We start from the raw sequence: 22,700 nt of genomic DNA on the forward strand, positions 1-22,700 counted from the left end.
TCTTGTATTCGTCCTCTTACAACTCTACCCCACGGGCGCTCCAACCTTGTTCGGCGAAATCATGTTTTCCACTTGATACTATTTTACTTTTATGAGTATCCTCCACTAAAAGATCGTTGCCAGGATTTTGGGACACGGGTTGAAAATTGGTGAAAAATATGCATGATGGTTGAAAAAACTCTTCCGTTTACTGACTGGTGAAGCGAAAATAAAAGATCTAGAATCTTGCTGGAACTAGAAGAAACTGGCTGCTGCTGTTGAGCCGTGAGTGAACCAAGAAAATGCCAGTGCAAACATGTCCCCATCGTCAATTTTTGCTGACGAAAACGACGTCCAAGCAAGCGCCAACAGCAGCATCAGGCGCAGATCGTTTCCAATATCAATTAATATTAATTTTGTGTCGTAACAAACGGGGAGGCCTTGCCGTTCGATTGCAAGGCACGTTGTTTAATTGAATCGGACCCTGATTTATGACAGCCATCGTGTGCCGCAAAATCGTACAAGAATTTCAACTTCCCTACATTAAGCGCCACAGTTACAGTTGTTAGCTGAGGCACTCGTTATGGACAAACGATGCTTCCTTTAAACATAACAATCAAAAGGAACGCTCGCAACGAGCGTTTCGAGTTGATGGTGGAAGGAAAACATTTTCACCCATGCAGCTTTTCTGATGAAAGCTCGTGTGTGCCAGCCTGGTGTGCACAGGTTAGCCACATATTAACCGCAGGTTTGCAACGCAGCTTCATCAACAATGGTCAGTTGCGAGATGGGAAAAGGAGCTTTAATTTAATCAGTCTTCACCACGCACACGTGTACGGAACGGTGAGCACATCGGTATTCTCCCTCAAAAGTATGCTTATACCGATGCATTGCATCCGTATACCACCCCATACCTGACCGATCCGAACCGGACAGAGAGCAAGAAGCAAACATACGAGGCAGAGAACAATTTAAGCCAATTCTGTCCAGCTGTATTTAATTAATTATTTACCATCGGGAAAAGCACATTTGGTCAACTTGGACACACACGTTGACTCTCTTTACAAGCGATGAAATGTCTCTCCTCAAGCACTAGCACCCCTGATCGTGATCGTGCAGCAAACGGTTTCCGGGAAGCTTTCCCGTTCGCTGTCTTCCTTTCGTTTGAGCTGTTGAATAATTTATTAAATGTTGTAAGAAATTGTTGCCACACACCTATCTCGCTATGAGTAGTTGCTAGCAACGCGACTGCACTGGGAAGCTGGTAAAACAATAAAGTTGCCTGCATGTGGTGGCACACCTGGTGAATACGGGTAACATGCAGAACTGCAATGCAACTAACCTCAGTGTCAGCAGGACGTACTCCGACGAATCAGCACCATACTCCAAGTTACGGAACTGTGAAGCTGATGCATGCTGTCTTCATGTCGTCATTCTTGCAAACGTTGCTATGGCATATTTGTGTTCTCTTAGTTGATGAATGTTATCATGTGTTTGATGAAATGTGTTTGCGAATGGAATTGTGTTAAGACATTTCAAAGCACTGGTTTTATCGGTATTTTTTTTCCATATTCACTTGCAAATTGATGCTAATTTTTTACATAATTCCAACACGGACATACTTCATCCTCTCCTCTATTATTTAGAAGATTCTTTTGAAACTTTTTGCTGCCTATCATTATCCCTCATCTCGATTCATCGTACAGAATCAACGGAACTGTTACAAGAAGAGGAAACACTAATAGTGCAATCGTTTCACGATGCTACAACTTTACCATTACCCCATTTACTCCATCGGTCCGATGGGAAATCCGTGCTTTGTTCACCTGATCCAGTGGAACTCGCTTCACAACCGGCAACGGATCTAATTTCGTTTGGATCTTTGACGAATTCACTTCCACCCAGGAACCGGTACCGTACCGTACCGAACATGAAGTGCCATTTTCAATTTGTTGAGTTAATTGAACGGGAAATGGAACACTGATCGATTCTCACCCCGTCTATAATGATGCCCTTCTGCCGGTGCGCACTGTTTGCTTGTACGATTTGGCATCCGGTGTGGCACTACAATGGAGCGAAAGTGAGGTCCCTTCACGGCTATGACACTCTACTGCTAGCCTTGGTGTGTGTGTGTATTTGTAATGATTTTCGCTTCGATTCCTTTCTGGCAAACCTTTGGAGTTCCCGGAGGCGTTCCCTACATTGTCGTTTGTCGATGATTCGAGGCGACACGGTTGACCTACCCCTATAAGCAGGTCGATTGAGTAAATTAGGGATTTATCATCGGATACCGACTGGTCAACGGGCAGGACTGTGCAAACGGTTCGAATGAATCTTCTCTAACAGAATGTGTGTTTTTTGTTGCTTCTTCTTTTCATCTTGCGCGCCCCAACAGCCACTGGATCGAGATCAACCAAACGGACGACCACAATGGCGATTTACAGTGTTCGCCCAGGATGAAGGTGGCGAAGGTTTGGTCGGATACGCGGACGTACAGGTGAACCTAAAGGACATCAACGACAATGCGCCGATTTTCCCGCAGGGTGTCTATTTCGGCAATGTGACCGAGAACGGTACTGCTGGCATGGTTGTAATGACCATGACGGCCGTTGACTACGATGACCCGAACGAAGGTAAGTGGTGCTTTATTTTACGCTTGTTTTCCCAATCGGGGGTTTATTTTTTGTGTGCGCCATGGTAGATACCCACATAATTGGGCGCATCGAACTTTTACGATGGCCAGTGGCCCCTTTCGCAAATGTTCATTGATTTACACTTTTCTCTTACACACCGGAACACACGCGCGCACAGGTACGAATGCAAAGTTGATATATTCGATCGAAAAGAACGTGATAGAAGAGGAAACAGGCTCACCGATATTCGAGATAGAGGCGGACACGGGCGTTATCAAGACGGCAGTTTGCTGTCTCGACCGCGAGCGCACACCGGACTACTCTATACAGGTGGTAGCGATGGATGGCGGGGGGTTAAAAGGGACTGGGACGGCCTCTATACGCGTCAAAGATATAAACGATATGCCGCCCCAGTTCACCAAGGACGAATGGTTCACGGAAGTGGACGAAACGGATGGTACAAACCTACCGGAGATGCCCATCCTCACCGTCACCGTGCACGATGAGGACGAAACGAACAAGTTCCAGTACAAGGTAATCGACAACAGTGGGTACGGTGCAGACAAGTTTACCATGGTGCGCAACAACGACGGTACCGGCAGTTTGAAGATTGTGCAACCGCTGGACTACGAGGATCCGCTGCAAAGCAATGGCTTCCGGTTCCGCATCCAAGTGAACGACAAAGGCGAAGATAATGACAACGATAAGTATCACGTAGCGTATTCATGGGTAGTCGTGAAGTTGCGTGACATCAACGATAACAAGCCACAGTTCGAGCGGCCCAACATCGAGGTTTCGGTTTACGAGAACGCGGATGTAGGCAAAACGCTTGAAACATTCAAGGCAACCGATCCGGATCAGGGTGGCAAGAGCAAGGTGTCGTACGCAATCGATCGTTCGTCCGATCGGCAACGGCAGTTCTCCATCAACCAGGAGGGTACGGTTACGATTCAACGAAACCTAGACCGTGAGGTAACGCCCCGTCATCAGGTGAAGATACTGGCCATCGATGATGGAATACCGCCGAAAACTGCCACAGCCACGCTGACGGTAATTGTGCAGGATATCAACGATAATCCACCCAAGTTCCTAAAAGACTATCGACCGGTGCTGCCGGAACATGTGCCACCGCGCAAGGTAGTCGAAATTTTGGCAACCGACGATGACGACCGATCGAAGAGCAACGGACCACCGTTCCAGTTCCGGCTGGACCCGGGCGCGGACGACATCATCCGTGCCTCGTTCAAGGTGGAGCAGGACCAGAAGGGTGCTAACGGTGATGGTATGGCGATCGTGTCCTCCCTCCGCTCGTTCGATCGTGAGCAGCAGAAAGAATATTTGATTCCAATCGTAATCAAAGACCACGGTAATCCTGCGATGACGGGCACAAGCACACTAACGGTAGTGATAGGCGACGTCAACGACAATAAGATGCAGCCTGGCTCGAAGGACATATTCGTGTACAACTACCTCGGCCAGGCGCCCGACACGCAGATAGGCCGGGTGTACGTGTACGATCTGGACGACTGGGATCTGCCGGACAAGAAATTCCACTGGGAATCGCAGGAGCATCCACGCTTTAAACTGGACGAGGATACGGGCATGATAACGATGCGACAGGGAACGCGCGATGGACGGTACCATTTAAGGTTCAAGGTGTACGATCGAAAGCACACGCAAGCAGATGTCCCAGCGAACGTGACCGTAACTGTGCGCGAGATACCACACGATGCCGTTATCAACAGTGGCTCAATACGGATAGCAGGCATTACGGACGAAGACTTTATACGTGTGTGGAACTATCGGACGCAGAGTCTGTCACGTAGCAAGGCCGACCGGTTTAAGGACAAGCTAGCCGATTTGCTCAACATCGACCGGGAGAATGTGGACGTTTTCAGTGTGCAGCTCAGACGTAAGCATCCCCCTCTAACGGACGTACGCTTCTCTGCCCATGGATCACCGTACTACAAACCGGTAAGACTAAACGGCATTGTACTGATGCATCGCGAAGAAATCGAAAAGGATGTCGGTGTGAACATCACAATGGTCGGTATCGACGAGTGTCTGTACGAGAATCAAATGTGCGAAGGTTCCTGCACAAATACGCTCGACATTAGCTCACTGCCGTACATGGTAAATGCAAACAAAACGTCGTTGGTGGGTGTCCGCGTAGACGTGATTGCCGAATGTACCTGCGGCGCTAGAAACTTCAGCAAGGCTGAGTCCTGCCGTTCGTCACCCTGTCACAACGGTGGTCGCTGTATGGAAACACGGTACGGGTTGAGTTGTTCGTGTCCAACCGGATACACTGGGCCACGGTGTCAGCAGACGACGCGCAGCTTCCGCGGCAATGGTTGGGCCTGGTATCCACCGCTAGCAATGTGTGACGATTCCCATCTTAGCTTTGAGTTTATCACACGCAAATCTGATGGGCTTCTGTTGTACAACGGACCGATCGTACCACCGGAGCGTGACGAGCTGCTAGTGTCGGACTTCATTTCCGTCGAGCTGGAGAGAGGCTTCCCAAGACTGCTGATTGACTTTGGTTCCGGCACGCTGGAGCTGCGTGTGAAAACGAAGAAAAGTTTGGACGATGGTGAATGGCACCGGCTGGACATCTTCTGGGACACGGAGAACGTACGCATGGTGGTGGATTACTGCAAGTCTGCCGAAGTCGCTGAGATGGAGGATGGTTCACCGCCAGAGTTTGACGATTCGTCGTGTCAGGCTCGGGGTACAATTCCACCCTTCAACGAGTATTTGAACGTGAATGCACCGCTGCAGATCGGCGGGTTCTATCGTGAGCAGTTCGATCCGACACATTACCGCTGGAACTATATGCCGATGGGCAAGGGTTTCGATGGGTGCATTAAGAATCTGGTGCACAATAGCAAACTTTATGATCTGGCGCATCCGGGATTGTCGCGAAACAGTGTGGCCGGTTGCCCGCAAACGGAGGAAGTGTGCAGTCAGAGCGAGCAAACGTCCCGCTGCTGGGAGCATGGCAACTGTGTGGGCAGCTTCACCGAGGCACGCTGTCAGTGTCGGCCGGGTTGGACTGGTCCGGCTTGTAACATTCCCACCATACCGACCACTTTTAAGCAGCAGAGCTACGTCAAGTACGCACTGTCGTTCGAACCGGATCGCTTCAGCACACAGATACAATTGCGGTTCCGTACACGTGAGCAGCACGGTGAGCTGTTCCGTGTGAGCGATCAGCACAACCGTGAGTACGGCATTCTCGAGATTAAGGACGCACGTCTACGGTTCCGCTACAATCTTAACTCGCTGCGTACGGAGGAGAAGGATATCTGGTTGAATGCGATTGCCGTGGACGACGGTCAGTGGCATGTGGTGCGAGTGAACCGCCATGGATCGGCCGCCACGCTGGAGCTGGATGGTGGTGAGGGTCGCCGATACAACGAAACGTTCACCTTCGATGGGCACCAGTGGTTGCTGGTTGATAAGCAGGAAGGTGTATATGCGGGTGGTAAAGCTGAGTATACCGGTGTCCGCACATTCGAGGTGTACGCTGACTATCAAAAAAGCTGTTTGGATGATATCAGGTAGGTGCAGGATCGTTTTTCCTCAACAAATTACATTGCCTTGCTAACGAAGCGCTTGTTTTCCCCTTTCTTTTGGCAAAACAGACTGGAGGGCAAACATCTTCCGCTGCCACCGGCCATGAACGGTACGCAATGGGGTCAGGCAACGATGGCTCGCAACCTCGAGCGCAACTGTCCATCGAACAAACCGTGCGCCAACGTGATCTGTCCGGATCCGTTCGAGTGTGTCGATTTGTGGAACGAATACGAGTGCACGTAAGTAAACCTGAGGCAACAAAACGCGTTGCGTCATCCTCCCCCCGTCATTTCGGTGAGCCATGATATACCGATCCCGGTTTGCCTTCGGCAGATGAAACCAACCCAAGACAAACGTTTAGCTTGGCACTATGAGCTATGTACAGAATGAAGTCTAGGCTCCATTCCATGCTGCTCCATGCCTGCGGGTGTTACGTTGTTCCTGGGCTAGCTTCTGCTGAAGCGCACAACAAACTAATCATTCGATTGCGAGAGCCCTTCTTCCCCCCCATATTGATCCTACATTAAACATCATCCTTAAACCTACATTAAATAAAACACATCCACCATCTAGTGTTACCCACTCATCCCTCCCCATTCATTCAGGTAGTCATTCATTTTCAATACACGAAAGCATAAACATCCATACCATTACTTCATCTTGCTTGCTCATCTCATCACCATCTCCTTTCATTCCTTCCTCGGAACGAGCATCATCTCATTCCCTTTAGCATCTCATCGGTGTGCCGTTTCGGTTTACCTTTGTTTATTGATCATTTCTGCATGTCCACGGAAAGTGAAAGGAATGTGTTTATTTTCGTGTTTTGCTAAGTGTGATTGTGCGTGTGGGTGAATGAGAACGAGTGTGCGAGTTTCATTAGACGCAAGGGCATAAAGTTAATCCTTGACCTTGGTTTGCGAGCGTTAGCCGCTACGAAAGGCGAGCATATTCCGAGGTGAATAGAAATCCTTTGTGCACATGTACACATCGCCGTAGGGCATACCTTCATGGGTGGTTCGCGAAAAAGTACACCAACGAAAAAATAACAAGAAGTAATTCCATCTTACACAGACGGAACGAACTTCATCTACTTCCGGTTACATCAGCAAGCACTGCCCTTTGGGCTCTTGTTTTTGGTTGCCGTTCAATTTTCTTCTTTGACCCACGCTAGCATGGAACACCCGGAATGGAAAATGAATCACCATGGTGCAGAAAAGAGCGATGAGCTTACTAAAAGCGGATAACCTTTTTTCTGGTGTTTTGTTGCGTTGGCGGATAGGTTAATCACGGAAGAGGCGGAAAATTTTCCAGGCTAAAGCTAAAGATCAAGGGAGAAAAATGAGAAGACAATCATTAACAATGCAAAGGCGAATCCCGGCAATCCGGTGCCGAAGGTGTTGTTGGCCGGTGTGGTGATGGTGGTTCTGGTTATCATTTATTATTTATTTATTCACACGAATGGATGTAATCCTAGCCGGTTTGGAACTCAGGTTGGCCTGCTGTGCCGAGATGAACGCCACACCCGGCTCGCATGTTGTTGATCCAAAAAGCTTTAGCGGAGCGGTTGAGTGCAATTTTGTTGAACGTTGATTCGTACGACTTTTTTTAACAGCTTTATTGGATCTTTAAGGAATTCGTTAATTCGTTAAAGAATGATTGCGACATTGCCAAGCTGCAAAAGTATTCCTTTTATTTTACTGTCAATGTGCATTGCAATTATAATAATGTTATTGAAGTTTTCAAATGACAGTTTGCTTATTTTTTTTTTAGTTCCTTCAAGACAAACCCTTGATTATCTACAAATCAGTATTCTGTACCCCTTCTCAGTATGCATTTCTTCAACCAGCAATACCTTTGAAGAATCAACCTACTCAACGACGCCATTGTACATCTCAAAAGAACCGTCTCAGTTGCTATAGAATATGAAAATGCTTCTCCCTGCGAAGTACACTCAGAGGCGTCTATCATAGACATGGTTGTGCAGTGCAGGTGGTAGAGAGTAGTTGGTTGAGTGGATGCCATTTCCCAAGCACATGCCCGTTATAATATGTCCTCAGCCAGAGTATGGTTTCTTCTTAAGGGAAAAATGATCGTAAAAAAAAACACACTTTCCCCCGACAACCGCGGCCCAGATGGAACAGACAGATTCTTATCAGTTTCTCTCACCATCATCACCTCACGGAGTCACTCCTTTTGTGGTAATTTGCCACCATGCAGGATGCGCTCGGCGTGTACCCCTTCTGCTGGGACAACCATTGTCACAAACGACGACTCAATGCTTCGATGCGATGCGGCGTTTTCACCGAACGAAACGGATGAAGAATGATTGGGGAGTTTCCCATTTTCCCACGTCTAGCGTTACGATCCGCTGCCAGCGAATCTTCCTTCGACAGATTTGAAAAGCTGATGACAGACGCGTTAGTCGTAATTTTAGTCCCGCACTCGCGACTTACCCCGCACGGAGACGCCTGCTCCGGAGGTTTCCTCGTTCGTCCATTATTGGGTCGCTTGTCATTGTGCCAAAACTCCAGCCAACCGTACACACGGGGAGTTTGAAGCACCGCATACAGAGCCGGTACTCCCCGATGAGCGTGTGGAGGACACCCGTGTTCCTTTACAGCTGGTGTAAGACGACGGTGAATGGCACTGCGAACTCGTAATGATGGTGTCCAATGATGGTGGCGAGTGTAGTTGTACTGCTGTTAATGTTCGTTTGCATCACACGCCGGTCTCGGTAACAGGTCCCGATGATGGAACACAGCAACCAACAAAAAAAAAATAAAAATGCAGAGACACAGGAAGTGAACTAGTAATTGCAAGCAGAAACTTTACAGCCTTCGACCCAATATGGTAATCACGGGTATTCTTTCCTCCAGCTGAATCCCTCATACGGACTGTGTAGTGTTGGCTGGTGTTTTGTGGATAAACCGCACCGCTAGAGGAAGGCGAGCCAGCGAACGTGAAGAAGGCAACAACAAAAAAAAACCAATCAGTTTCGGAAAAAATCCCTCGATAGATGTTTACGACTGGTAGCGACCCGTACCCGTGGCCGGATGATGGGTATCCTTCATAAACAGACCGTGCATCTCCACAGCAACTGTGTTCCGCTGAGACCTGCATGTTGTCATATCGAGCCACGGGTTTAAAATGATAGGAATTTCGAGGCGAGCTTTTGCCTTCATGAAATCCTCCGACTCGTGAGCTCGGCTCGAGATGAGGTTGGGCAAACCGAAAAGTGCAACCAACAAAATGCATCCACTGCGAGTAGGAGGTATTTGATTTCCATTCTCTCCACAGGGTTGGTGTGTGTATGCTTTGAAAGGTTTCACTCTATGGAGTTCAAAATTTGTTTTTCACGAAATTTGGTACGCCGTTGTATGGCGTTTTTATTTGGGATTTAGACTCCCGGTTTCCTTTTTTTTTTTTTTTTTTGGCTTACGAAAAGCCCATGCGGGTGCATATTTAGATATTGCTTTTTATGCTATTGAACATCGTCGCATTTTTTTTCGGGCAATCCTTGCACCCCTCCCATTTACTCCTCGCGGTATGGTTTGGAAAAAAATCTACACAGTTTTATTAACATTCTGGTGGTATGTTTACACACAACTTGACCGTGTATCATCCACCGGTTTCTCGTAAATGAAGCCCAAAATTAATTGCAAAATTCATCACTACCCTGTGCTTGCTTCGTACATCGATCGTCCGTGAAAGATCCCGTGGTGTGTAATAACACCGAGAGAGATATTAAAGCCAGGTATCTGCCAGCGGTATACTTTACTGCACACCCAAAACGGTACTATGACCATATTCAGGCTAATCACACCGTTGTATTCTAACTAGGGTGACTGGCGGCAAAAACAGAAGGGTTCGTGTTTAGTAAGGTTGATTTTTTTTATTTTGTCTAACGAAAAAGGATCACAATACGGTGCTTTTTGGGTCGTCGCTTGCCCAAAGTCGTACAGAAAAAAAAAATTGTTACGCTGTTGAACCATCCAAAGCTTGAATGTTTTAAAACGCGGGTTAAAAGAAAATTTTGAGCGAGGAAAACAACAACAAAACTAAACCCGTAAAGCATATTATGAAAATCGGTCAAATCTTCCCCTGCACCAACCAAAGGGGCCGGAAGCTCTGGGTACTGAAATAGAATCCAGCATCCGGAAGGAAGGGTAGACTAAGAAGCGGTGATGATATAATCCGTTCAAACCTTCCCGCTCACGTGCACCATCTTTATGAGCGAGTTGACGAAATCGAGGATGGAATACTAATTGGAATCCCGCACACAAGGGTGGGTTAGATGTTAAGGAGAAAAAAAAAACGAGAACCCAACTCCCGACAAAACCATGCCCACAGTCGTAAATTGTATTATTTCGGAATGGCCATTTGTTTGTCTCGGTCAACCAACCAACCATCTCTCTTTCTCCTTCTCTCTTATCGAAGGCTTAACTGCAAACGACAACGAGAAGCGGTAATAAAAACAAACACATTTTTAATACATAATTTATTCTCCCGCCCGGGGCGAGGTTTTGCTCTTGATCCATTATTCCCGGAAGCCTGCTGGCGATCAACGCTCAAGAAAGCTCCAGAAAAGCCTGTTGACCATCGACCGAAAACCCGAACCGACTTCCTCTCCGTTCGCAGAACTGTATGCGTCTCGAGGTTTTGCTTTCCCAAGAACCGAAGTGCAGGCGATGTTAATGCAGGAATTGTTATTGTCGGTTCTCGGCGTTTCTACATATATTCCGAGTTTGCCGATATCTTCCGTGCTTGGATTTATGTTTGTATACGCAATGGTCCCGCGGCACCAAGCCAAACTCAATGGACGATGTCATCCGTCTTTAGGTCATTTCCGCTTTCCGTTTTCGCGCAACTAGGTTCAGGTTTTGAAAGACCCCCGGAACGGCCACCAAATTCAACATCTCGCACCGGATGCGATGAGATTTGTAACTTAAAACGTTTCGCACCACTGTTGAGATGAAGTCGACGACATCGGTAGCAGCTCGTTGCCGGTGCTAAATCTATTATTTAGCGTGTATTACAAAGCCTTCCAGCAAGAGATTGGGCGAGATTGTGGACGTCTGTCGTTTCACCATCCGGAAGCGACGGTGAACGATTGTCGCCATTTCACAAATCAATTCAAAACCTACCCGGAAGAAGGAGAAAAGCCTGAGCGTTGGTGCTGTGCATGGTTTTGGAAAACCGGGTTTGCCGTGGAGCGAAGGAGTTGATTGAGTTGGGAAGTTATTTGCTTTCGCCTGTTTCTCTGGTGTGAATTGTGCTTTGATAGATTAAAACGTTGGCCCGTAGCTGTGAGTGGAATTGTAAAGTAGGATCCGGAAGCGAAGGCTCGGTGCCAGTCTCGAGATGCTGCGTTCGTCCGGATTGGAAACTCTTAACAAAAACGTTGAACCACGGCAGAAAACTGGTCAACGGTGATGATGTGCTTGGAGAGAGAAATTACTTGCAATCTAACAAAAGAAGGCTTTATTTGTAGCAATCTTGACCCGGACCGGGCGAACGGGGGTGTTTGAGCAGTACTTCTTGTGCGCAAGTATCGTTCATAAGCCGCTTTTCCATTTCTCTTGTGCTGTTTTGGGCTTTGTTTTGACAGCCGATTGAAGAGAGTTGTTGAAAGAGCTAGGATCAAATTAAGTTTCCATTAGTAGTTTAAAATTTCACAACTAATTTTTATCCTTCATCAAATCAGTGGAATATATATTTGAAAAAATAACTGTTCCTCTCTTGTTGCAGTGTATCATATTTCACTTGAATTCTGATGCTTGACTGATTAATATATGGCATGAATAATAACGAGCTTTCCTAGCATCTGCCGTCGCTACAGCGTGCGATGTAAACATTCTGTGGTCACAGTCAGTCTGCTCACCACCAGAGGCGAATTTAAATAATTATTCAACACCGTACCTCTCTGCTGAGGGCATAAATTTTCCCATGTCCCGTGCAAAACTAACGCAATATCTTGATCCTCGCCAGTGATCACACACGCGGTGTGCACCGCACGGTTTTGGAATGCATTTCATACACTCAATCCATCAAACAGCACGAACGTGTGTGATATACCGGACGCACTGGGCTTTGGATTTTATTTTATGTAATTTAAACCAATGGTCTGCAAAAGCAAAGCCTGTTGTGGCAAGGCCCTACCGGCTGCAAATGCATCGTGCTTCAAACAGCCCTAAAAGCTCTTGCCTGAGTGCTGAGGTTTCGATTGCCCCGTTGCTCGCATAGGCTTGATTTGATTTATGCGGAAGTTGAAATTTCAAAAACGCAAAACCTGGCTACTGGCTGGCCGGCTGGTTAGTGAAGGATTTCGGATTTCGGATGCACTACAATTACTTTGTCCAATAGTCTGAGCTCGGGTTGGATTGGTTCCACGAACCATCGCACTTTGAACGGATTGCTGGATAGCTTGTGCGATTATCTTAAATTACACGTTGATTACGAATACTTTGTACGGTGTATTGTTGTGCCTTTAGCTGGAATGAAACACGCTTTGAAATTGCTTTTAATTAATTTCTATCATACCGAGGACTTTTGCTGCAGTAGTTTCGCTCTAATATTATGGTGCAATAAATAACATGCCGTTTATATTAATTCGAATGAGTACAATTGTATGTAATTACATGCTGAATGGTTGTGAATGATTTTCGTAGAATAGAATATTGGTTTTGTCTTTCATTTAGCTGTTGCTTTGCGTTGATATTATATTTTATTATCTTATTCTTATTTTGTCACCGTATTTGCCTCTATACCTTGGCCATCACTATCACAACTTCACGCCCATATTTATTCTCCGTAATTACACACATCGCTTTCATCATAACCAGCAAGCATTACGCGTTACATGATCACATCATCATCACCATCATTAACATTATTACAATACCCAAACGTCATCCTCACCGCGTATGCCGGCGGATTATTTTATGTTTTTGTTCGAGATGAAAGGAAGGAACACTCCTACCCTGGTGGTGGATTTATTATGCCCTAGCACCTCCGGCGGAATTTCATATCAAAAACACACCAACATACGCACCTTCCGCATGCTACTGCCCGTGAAAATCCCTTCCCGCCCTGATATGGCCAATCAGTTTCCACTTAACCATATATAATATCTCGACCTTTCTCTTCGTACACGCGGGAACGTCCTCGCTTCTTTTTCCCCCAAAATATGAAAAACCGTACATCATCTGCCGCATCATATAACGATTCTGACCCCATTATTAGCATACACACGCACAAACACACGAGCGCCCGATTAGGGCAAACGTCCAGTGGTAAAAATAAAACACAAAATCACCCCACCTTCTCGGGGATCGTTATTTTGTGCGGCACTCATTTTGCATGCTTCAGCGCCACTTAGGCCAACCGCGGGTTCGAACGGTTCCGGTGTATCACGGATAATTCCCTTGCTGGAGCGGAAATTGATCCGAAAAAAAGGGGGCGCGCGACCACACAGACACAACAAGCGCACACCCACCCTTAAAGTAAATGAACCGTCCCGCGAATCAATCATACTACTACTACTACCTACCTACCTACCTACCAATCAATCAGCCAATCAATCGATTCGCTTCGATCCTTTTTGTATCCATGTTCCACTGGCAAGACAAAAACGCCTGTGTTCACTAACCGAAGCACCATTCTTGTTGGCTCAAAAATTTTGACCAATCGCCCTTTCTTTCTCTTCAACCCACCCACCCACTTCCTCGTGCTGGGGGGGGGTTTTGTTTTCCGCGTGCACCAACAACCTGTGACCACCAACAACTAACAACAGCTGCGGTGAAGGGCGCGTCATGTCACCGGACGGTAAGGGCTGCATGGATCGAAACGAGTGTCTCGATCTGCCGTGCCTGAACGGTGGCATCTGCGTGAATCAGGAGCCACGGTTGCGTTACCGGTGCGACTGCCCGGACGGATTCTGGGGCGAAAACTGCGAACTCATCCAGGAGGGCCAGACGCTCAAGCTGAGCATGGGTGCCCTGGCGGCCATTCTTGTGTGTCTGCTAATTATATTGAGTGAGCATTGTAGTTTTCTCACATAACGATGTGTTTTTTTTTGTCTATATTCTTATAACCGATAGAAATTGCGGGTAGCCCGTTCTGTTTTTGAATAAAATTATATTTTTGTTGTTTTGTTATTGGTGATAGTTTTTTTTTCTCTCTTTCTCTCTGTCTCTTTTTATTAGTGTATATAGCTTTATATGTGTAGCTTTTTGTGTAATTTTTAAGAAAACCCCATTGTGGCTTTCTTCTTGCATGCTTTTCCTGCTTTTGCTTTTGTACTATTTGCATAATACCCACCTCCTCTTATCCATCCAATTTTGTTCCAATTTATCCTTTAATGTTATGCTTTCGTTCTCTGAATCTTGTATCAACACTCCGCAAAAGACTGCGTGAGAAAAAAGTTGAAAGCACTATCTCGTCCATAGAGAATAGACTATCGTTCCTTTTTTTTTGTGACTTAGAAGCCACTCTCCCAACTCACGTACCCAATCGGATCGGATAAGATAAAGCAATGGTCACCAAATGTTGGTAAGTAGCCCCCCGATAGCTGTGCTAATGATTTTTTTTTATTTCTTTCATTTTATTTTCATCATCCCCTGTGTGTTGTGTCCATGCGGTCCTACCCGCCCAATTGTCTCGTGTCCTTATTCGATGTTCATGTTTATGGCACTTTTGCAACATTTCTGTTGGGTTTTAATTATCCACACTCACTTCGATCACGCACGCATCTCAATAAAAAAAAAAATCAAACCCCCACCACACCCAAACACACATAAATTTTTTACAATCTGTACGCGGACCACGGCATTCTATCATCCGCTACGTGCCATCTAAACGTGACTCGAACAATGCGAAATGGTCCCGTTTTGTCTTCGCTGTGGGGTTGGGTGACACATCACCGACGCATTCAAATGTAAACAAACACATACACACAAACACGATCGGGTTCGCGTAATGGTTTCGGGATGCACAGGTGCCCTGCCGGGTATAAACCGTCCGGGCCGCGATGCGTGAACGCGAACGAGTGCCTGTGGCATCCGTGCCAGAATGGGGGCCGCTGCCGGGATCACCATCCGCCCAAAGCGTATGAGTGTGTCTGTCCGCTCGGATTTTCCGGTGCGCACTGCGAGCTTGAGCTGCTCGCGTCCGGCATCCTGACGCCCTCGCGGGACTTCATCATAGCGCTTGTCATTTGCGTCAGTACGCTCATACGTAAGTATACCTTCCGAAGTCTGATTCAGCGGCCGGAAGTTCAACGCTCAACACTAACACACAAAACCTTACTAACAACACTAACGACGGGGAAATGATGGTAGCGTAGTTCGACGAATCTTTTGAGGCTTCATTGAAACGGGTGCATTTTGGTGCTTTGAGTTGCAGAGAATATTTCTCTATAAATGGAAATATTATCCGTCTTAATAAGTATCGTATTACTCGCATATTTGTATATGTTATTAGAACCGTTTTTTTTTTCCTTCATGTTCAAGTCAATCACAAAACATGACTCATATTTATTTTATATATTTCCAATATGGTAGCTCTTTGCCGAATGGTCAACATTGTATATGTTGACCATTTACAAATTTCATAATACATTTCCTCCTTGGATGTTGCCTTATACCGGGCATACTCAGGTTGAAAACATGATTCATAATTAAATATACAAAAACCCATCACAAGTCTCTCTCTCGCTTCGCTTGGTCCAACGTCCCTCTAGGTCACGCCAGCCATCAGATGGCTTATTAGACTTGCTAAAACCACATAGTTGGATAGTCAGTTCTCACTATTGAGGAAAGATCCGGATTTCAACCCCAGTCCTGTCGTGTGAAGACTACCTCCACTACCAGGTCCTCCTTTCCCCACCCCACAATCAAACGTACATAAAGGAAACATTCATCCAATTCAGATAGATCTAAAACCGGAATAGGAATCAATGTTTCTCTAGAAAGCAACAAAATTCATCCTTAAAAAATGGCGCCCCGGTACGCCAACCATGCTTCAAAGCTTTTTGTGCCAATTGTTGTGACAATGCCGTGTATTCAATTTGAAACAAAAATATCATTCCGCTTTTCTTTTTTTATGGGAAAATGCTAAATCTACCACAAGAACAATTGAACCGAAAAGAAGGTACACGCCCTGGAAAATCGTGACGTTCCTCTGAGGGAGCAAGAGAGAGAGAGCGAGAAGGAGAGGCAGAAAGCTTTCACTGAAAGCTTTCAATTTCACAGATTTCCTTTTTTTCGTTCCCCATTTTTTTTTGTGCATTTCTTTCACCCCGCGTCCCCGCTCTCCCGTCATGTTGGAGCGCCGGGAAAAGGATCAACAATATAGAAAAGTATGGGTGGGTTTTTTTTGTCGTGTTCCCTTGTTTTCCACCCACCAAAATGTTAGGATTTTAAATATTCTACCTCATTGTGAAACGTGTTTCACGTGTAGGTGTGTGTGTGTGTGTGTGTACCCACCAGCTGAGGTTGTGAATTTGTCAATGGAGCACGTGGGTTCAAGCTGGGCAAAGCAACACCTTCAAACAACACCCAGATTTCCCGGGGTTTGCCGTGTGAAAAGCGACCATTCACTTTGTGTCGATTGAAAGTATAAACTAAAAACAAACACAGAAAACCTAAATCCTCTCGCGAAATGGTTCCATTTTTTTTTATTTTGTTCTTCTTCGTTTACACTCAACACACTTTGTGTTTGTGAGCTTATACTTTACTTTGTTATCCTCAAAAGCTTTATGTGCGCGGGTTCACAGCTTATTCTGTGACGTCGGTGACGTCAGCAGCCGTCCGGACGTATGTGTGTGTTTATGTATCGCTACGAATACACCACTCCGGTAGCATTGTGTTCAAGTTACAGGACTTTTCAATCTATCGTCACCTCACACGTCCAACTTGCTATTACCCGTTGAATGTTTCTCCCCGTATTTTTGTTTTTTGGTTTCTAAGTTTCGTTACGTTGCGAATGTGTGAAACATTCTTCGTGTTGTTCCTTTCCTTTCGCACCCAATCGAGTCCAACAATACGGGTTTGTATTAAGCACTCTAGTTGTAATGGTGTTTCTGTTCAACTCTACTATTTCTACTACTTCTAGCATCTAGCCACTATACTAGTTTAGATATTGTATTTTCTAGCCTCTGTTTTGCTAGCATCCTTCTATCTATCTGCAACATCTCTGCACTCTGCAGTTGGTAAGCCTTGTGGATCTATCGAACGCCGAGCTGAAAGCATTAGCGAACGCGCCGGCACGTTAAAAGGTTTCCAGCGACCTTAAGCGTGTGCGTAATACGCGTTCCCAGTGTGGAATTGCATAAGTGTTACTTTTTCGATAAATCCACAAAACCAACCTCAGTGCAGTTGAGAGTGTGTGTGTGTGTTGAATGGGGAAAATGTGACAACATTGTGCTAGTGTTTTCTTTTTCCTCCTTCAAGTTGCATTCATTTGCTCGGGCGTATAAGCACCCTCCACTGCCGGTCCACCGACTAGTATCTGCCTTTCCACGATTCGTTATTCCTTTGCCAGCTTTCAGACAGAGCAGAAACTCCCCCATATTATCATCATCATGGGGGAGAGTTTGGTTGTTCGTGTCTGGGGCAAATACGAATCCTTTCCTGATGTAAGAAATAGCTAGCGCAAGTACTGCTTCTTCGATCCATTGTGGTACGGGTGGTCTCCGGGGTGATGGTAATAAAAACCAAGATGCAATGGTCATTTCGGTCCATTTAGCTCATGTTCTACTTGAATTTAGCCCGCCTTTCCCTTCGTTCGTTCGCCCACAATCCAAGCGACATTCAGTGAACGAAGCATCGTAAAAGATTATGCAAGCATGCAGGAGGCCACCAACCACCAACCGCAATGGGTACGATTTTGTGCAAAGCTGCTAAAAACACGTGACAAACGTAAGATGAAACAGAGAGAAGAAAAAAAAACGCAATCCACCAGTAGCTTGGTGAAGGAAATTCGAATCGAACGGAAATGAGCAGATCGGTCGGTGGCTGCAGAATTGCAAGCACCAAAAAGAAGCAGAATAAACCACTACCGGACGGCACAGTATGCGAAAAGGGCCTGCTCATACGGTGTCTTCCATTTTTAATGCATCGAAATTGAAATCTACTAAAATCCGTCGCATTTCTCTTCTACCTTACTATATTCCCTTCCATTCGCCGCGAGCAGTCCTGGTGCTGGTGTTCGTGGTGTACAACCGAAGGCGAGAGTCGCACATCAAATATCCGGGCCCGGATGATGACGTGCGGGAGAATATCATCAACTACGACGATGAAGGGGGCGGTGAGGATGATATGACCGCGTACGACATTACGCCACTGCAAATCCCGATCGGGCCGATGCCGGAGTTGACGCAGTGCAAGATGCCACCGTTGATGTGTAAGTGTAGCGAAATTTGCGAGGAATCTCTCTAGCAAGTAGACGACGAGGACTAATGATTATTTTTGTTTGCTTGTTATTTTTCTTTTCAGATCCGGTCATGACGATGGGACCGGGACACGAACCTAACGTTGGCATGTTTATCGAGGAGCACAAGAAGCGGGCCGACAGTGACCCTAATGCGCCACCCTTCGATGATCTGCGCAACTATGCTTACGAAGGTGGTGGCAGTACGGCTGGATCGCTTAGTTCACTACAGTCAGGTGAGTTGCATTACTTTACTTTTAATTTATCCGTATTTTACGGATAGCAGGACAGGAAAAACATTCCAATCACCCTCTCGATTAATAACAAGTATTTGTATTAAAAAATAAATATTTTAAAATAAACAACAAAGCACTTGGCTTCGTCATAATTAATATGGAATTTATTGGTGCACATTAGCATCAATTAAACTGAGCAAATAAACTGTTCCACTAGCAATAACAGTAATGACGAGCCGGGGCAAAGCCAGCGCGTAAATTATGCTAAATCTCTGCCTGAAGCCTGCTGCTGCTGTTAATGATTCATGATCTTGCCTTTATCTACCTTTCGCACGTTCATATCGCTTCGCACACAGTCATTTTTATCACGTTTTTCACTGATCCATCAAATAAACAAAAGCCGGTAGCAAATATCATAAAAATGTTTATCGTCCCGCGGAACGCTCCCGGCGACGACACTGCCGACGATGGTGACGGCACCACCACCACCACCAATAAAAGCCACAAATATCGTCAATGATGTTTTCCAAGGCTTCACGTACATTAAAATTGCATGACAATATTGAATTATCAATATAAATTCTTTGTTGATATTATGCTTCCGCGGGCGATGGATCTACGTGACACGTTTGAGGTCGGAGGTTTTGCGATATGATTGCACGTGTTGGGTAATTGATTTTTAAAATCAGTTTTGATGTGCTTAATCGTTGAGAGGTTCGACAAATAACAACAGCAGCAATGAAAAACTAACCACATTTTCACGTCCTCAACATGACGCGATACTTCCTAGAAAACGGGGATCAAAACGCCGGTTTTGCGAAATGGACCAATCGGTAACCTTGCGTCAAACTGTGATGAAGCATTGATCTGTTGGTTTTGATTGCAAGGATTTCCAGGAATTCTTAAACCTCAGGACAGTATCATTCAATTATTGTATGGTAAAAATCATATTCGGTACCTTCGATAAGCCCTTCATCTTATCGAATTGCCTTTTATATCTATCATTAGTTAATGTTTTTGTACTCTAGCTTGTGGTTGATGTGGTTTGCCTGTGCCACCAATTGGTCCAATGTATGTCCAGTAAATTTGCTCTCTTCACCATGGGGATTATTTTATATTTTATTTTTTTGTACAGAAATGATACAAACCTCTTGGGACGCATGCGACCAACGACACTATTGGGCTCGCTGTACCATTTCACGTTAAAGCTTCCTTTCGACTGTCCTTCTGCCAATGACAATTTTCCCAGAACCTACTGGGTGTAAGCAGCTTACGCGTGCTATTTCAATGTATTTTCTTCCCTTTACTTTTGCACCAAATAGGCACGGATGACGAGGTGCAGGAATTCGACTATTTGGATGCCTGGGGTCCTCGGTTCGACAAGCTGGCCAACATGTACGGCGATCATCATCCGACTGAGCTTGATGATTTAAATTAAATCCTAGCTCGCTCGATCGATACCACCGTGGATGGGCGCGTGTCTCCTTCGACCGTACGTATGAAGGTGTACGTGGGAAGTTCGGGAACCCATTGGATGTAAAGCAGTGTGACAGGATGATACAAGCAAAAGCACAACGAGCGAAACGGACGAACGAATGAGAGTCTCGTAGAAACAGCAACGCGAAACCGAAACGTAACAAAACACGAAACAGAGATGAGACACCCAGACAGAACAGGTGAATGCAAATCGAGTGAACAGCGTGCACCGACCGGTTCCCGCGCACCGCCGCCATCACCACACCACGGTCACGAAGGAGAGACAAATTGGAGACATACACATACACACACACACAAAACAAAAGACGACTGAAACACGAGATTCGTTGCCAACAGCTACCGATTTGCGGGGTTGTGCGTTTTAGTATAATTTACTTCTCGAGCTCGGCGAGCTCGACTATGAAGGAGGAAAAAAGCAAAGGAGCAACGAGCAAGTAGTGGTTCCTACATTTTTCTCTTTTGAAGAGTGAGTCGTCACCGGTGACCGAAACCATCTGTAACAGCAACAGTACACCCGTACATACAACATTCTTCTCCGCATCCTCACACACACATATACAGTTCGCCCAAATATGATGAAACCGTAGAACTGCCATTTAATCTACCAGCCCGGGACTTGGTCTCGGATCACGCGCCGGGCGTACTTATTTTATAAGCCACAATCGGGTCTCTGCTAGGCCTAAGCAAGTCGACCGGGACGGGACTCCCCTCCCCGCACGCGCCATCAAGACAGACGGCAGGTGAGTGAGCAAAGTCCATTCTAGACGAGGGAGAAATGAAAAATGAACCGTACTGCGCGACGCCCCCTGGTCAGAGTGGTCCACTGTCGGAGTGTGATGATTTACGGTCGTTTCACAATTCGATGGAGACGCCCAGTACCCGGTACAAAATGTGCGGGCTGGCGAACTTGAAGTGCTTTGAAGAGGGAAAAGGCGTTTGTAAGGGAGGAATAGGACTTTTTTCTACCTTTTTTTTGGTTGCGCCCCACACTTGTATCAGTACCGGAGGTGAAAAAGGAGAAACAAAATGCAACATTTGGTTCCCTCCCCTTTCTTTGTGCTTTCGTTGTCTCAATCGCCAGTTTTAATTGTCCCTCGTAATAAAAAAAAAGAAACAAACCGAGACGAGATGAAAAGGTTTCCTGCCATGCTTGTGTGTCTGGGTCCCTTCGATGGAGGGGAACCATAACGGGGAAATGACTGAAGCGGGGTATATGTTTAAGCATAGAGATTGAAGGAAGGAAGAAAGCCGAGCATTAATAACAAAAAACAAAAAAACAAACAAATGCAAGCATACCTTAAACCAAAGTTTAATTATAATCATTGTTGAGATTACAGTTTAAGGTTACGGTTAAGCGCGCGCTCGCGTACAGTTAGAAGATTGGACCCCAGGAATGTGGACAAAGTCTGTGTGTGTGTATGTGTGCGTTAATACGCTTCGATGGAAGATGGGGGAAAAAGTCATTCCCGCACTGCCGAACGCTATCGAGCAGTTCGATCGGTGGGATAAAGATAAAAGGGGAAGCCGAGCACAGAAGGAGAAAACAACGGGAGAACGAGTGAGCGCATGAATTATCGTTGCTTGATCTAGAAAGGCGAAGACGACTCATGCGGCAACCGGTACTATCACACGCCCGGTCGCACGAGCAGGCAAAGCAAAGTGATGCCTGCCAGCAAAGTGGCCAAATTCCAAGCAAAATCATCCGGTACCGTAAAGTAAAGAGACACAAAACGCACTGCTCCCCGGCCAGCTTTCAGCACATTTTACCTTCTTTTTGCTCCGTTTTGTCCAAATTTTTGAAGACAAAATGAGGGTGGAATAGTAATAATGCCTCTCCTCTGAGTCCAGTTCCACCGTGCGCTGGGGGAGATGGAGGGTGCAATATTTCTTCCTTTTCGTACGAAACGAATGAGAAAGTGCTGAAGCGTGAAAAATTGAAATGATCACACCCGGCGGCGGGAGACCACCTTACCATTCGACTTCATATCAGCCAGCTCAGCTATCGTGTTGTAAACTGTTGATTTGGAGGAACATTTTTTTTTTTTTTTTTGGCGAGAGCAGGCTTGGAGAATGGACAGGCGCAGAATGTTTTTTTTTTTTGCTCCCATTCATTTCTATGTCCTTTTGGATATATCGGACAAATTGTCTGTACCATATCACTAAGGACACATCTCTTGAAGACTCTCTGCCGGGACGTAAATGACCGCTTTTTTTTGTCTCGTTTTATGGCGTAAATCTCATACTCTTAAAGATAGATTTGCACCTCATTTCTAACCTTCTTGCTAGCTGTCGGGAGTCGGAAAACGGAAAAAGCGAGGGTACGCAAAGCAGATGACAGATTTGT

General features: G+C 45.9%; 1 protein-coding gene across 12 annotated transcripts in view; it reads left to right on the plus strand.

Annotated features, from left to right (window-relative positions):
- LOC126563720 (neural-cadherin) overlaps positions 1 to 20,374 on the plus strand; it is a 678,265-nt gene extending 657,891 nt beyond the window's left edge. For 8 of the 12 annotated variants that reach the window (XM_050220379.1, XM_050220372.1, XM_050220367.1 and 5 more), the window contains exons 17-23: positions 2,375 to 2,612; positions 2,791 to 6,178; positions 6,263 to 6,433; positions 13,987 to 14,228; positions 18,387 to 18,596; positions 18,689 to 18,859; positions 20,182 to 20,374. In XM_050220379.1, coding sequence (XP_050076336.1) covers positions 2,375 to 2,612; positions 2,791 to 6,178; positions 6,263 to 6,433; positions 13,987 to 14,228; positions 18,387 to 18,596; positions 18,689 to 18,859; positions 20,182 to 20,297 — 4,536 coding nt within the window. In that variant the 3' untranslated portion in view covers positions 20,298 to 20,374. Of the gene's footprint in view, positions 1 to 2,374; positions 2,613 to 2,790; positions 6,179 to 6,262; positions 6,434 to 13,986; positions 14,229 to 15,189; positions 15,429 to 18,386; positions 18,597 to 18,688; positions 18,860 to 20,181 lie in introns of all 12 variants that reach the window. The other 4 variants (XM_050220373.1, XM_050220377.1, XM_050220374.1 and 1 more) reach the window with 1 other exon arrangement.
- Positions 20,375 to 22,700: the final 2,326 nt, after the last annotated feature.

The sequence above is a fragment of the Anopheles maculipalpis genome, chromosome 3RL (genome assembly GCF_943734695.1).
Source record: "Anopheles maculipalpis chromosome 3RL, idAnoMacuDA_375_x, whole genome shotgun sequence".
In the NCBI taxonomy this organism is placed as follows: domain Eukaryota; kingdom Metazoa; phylum Arthropoda; class Insecta; order Diptera; family Culicidae; genus Anopheles; species Anopheles maculipalpis.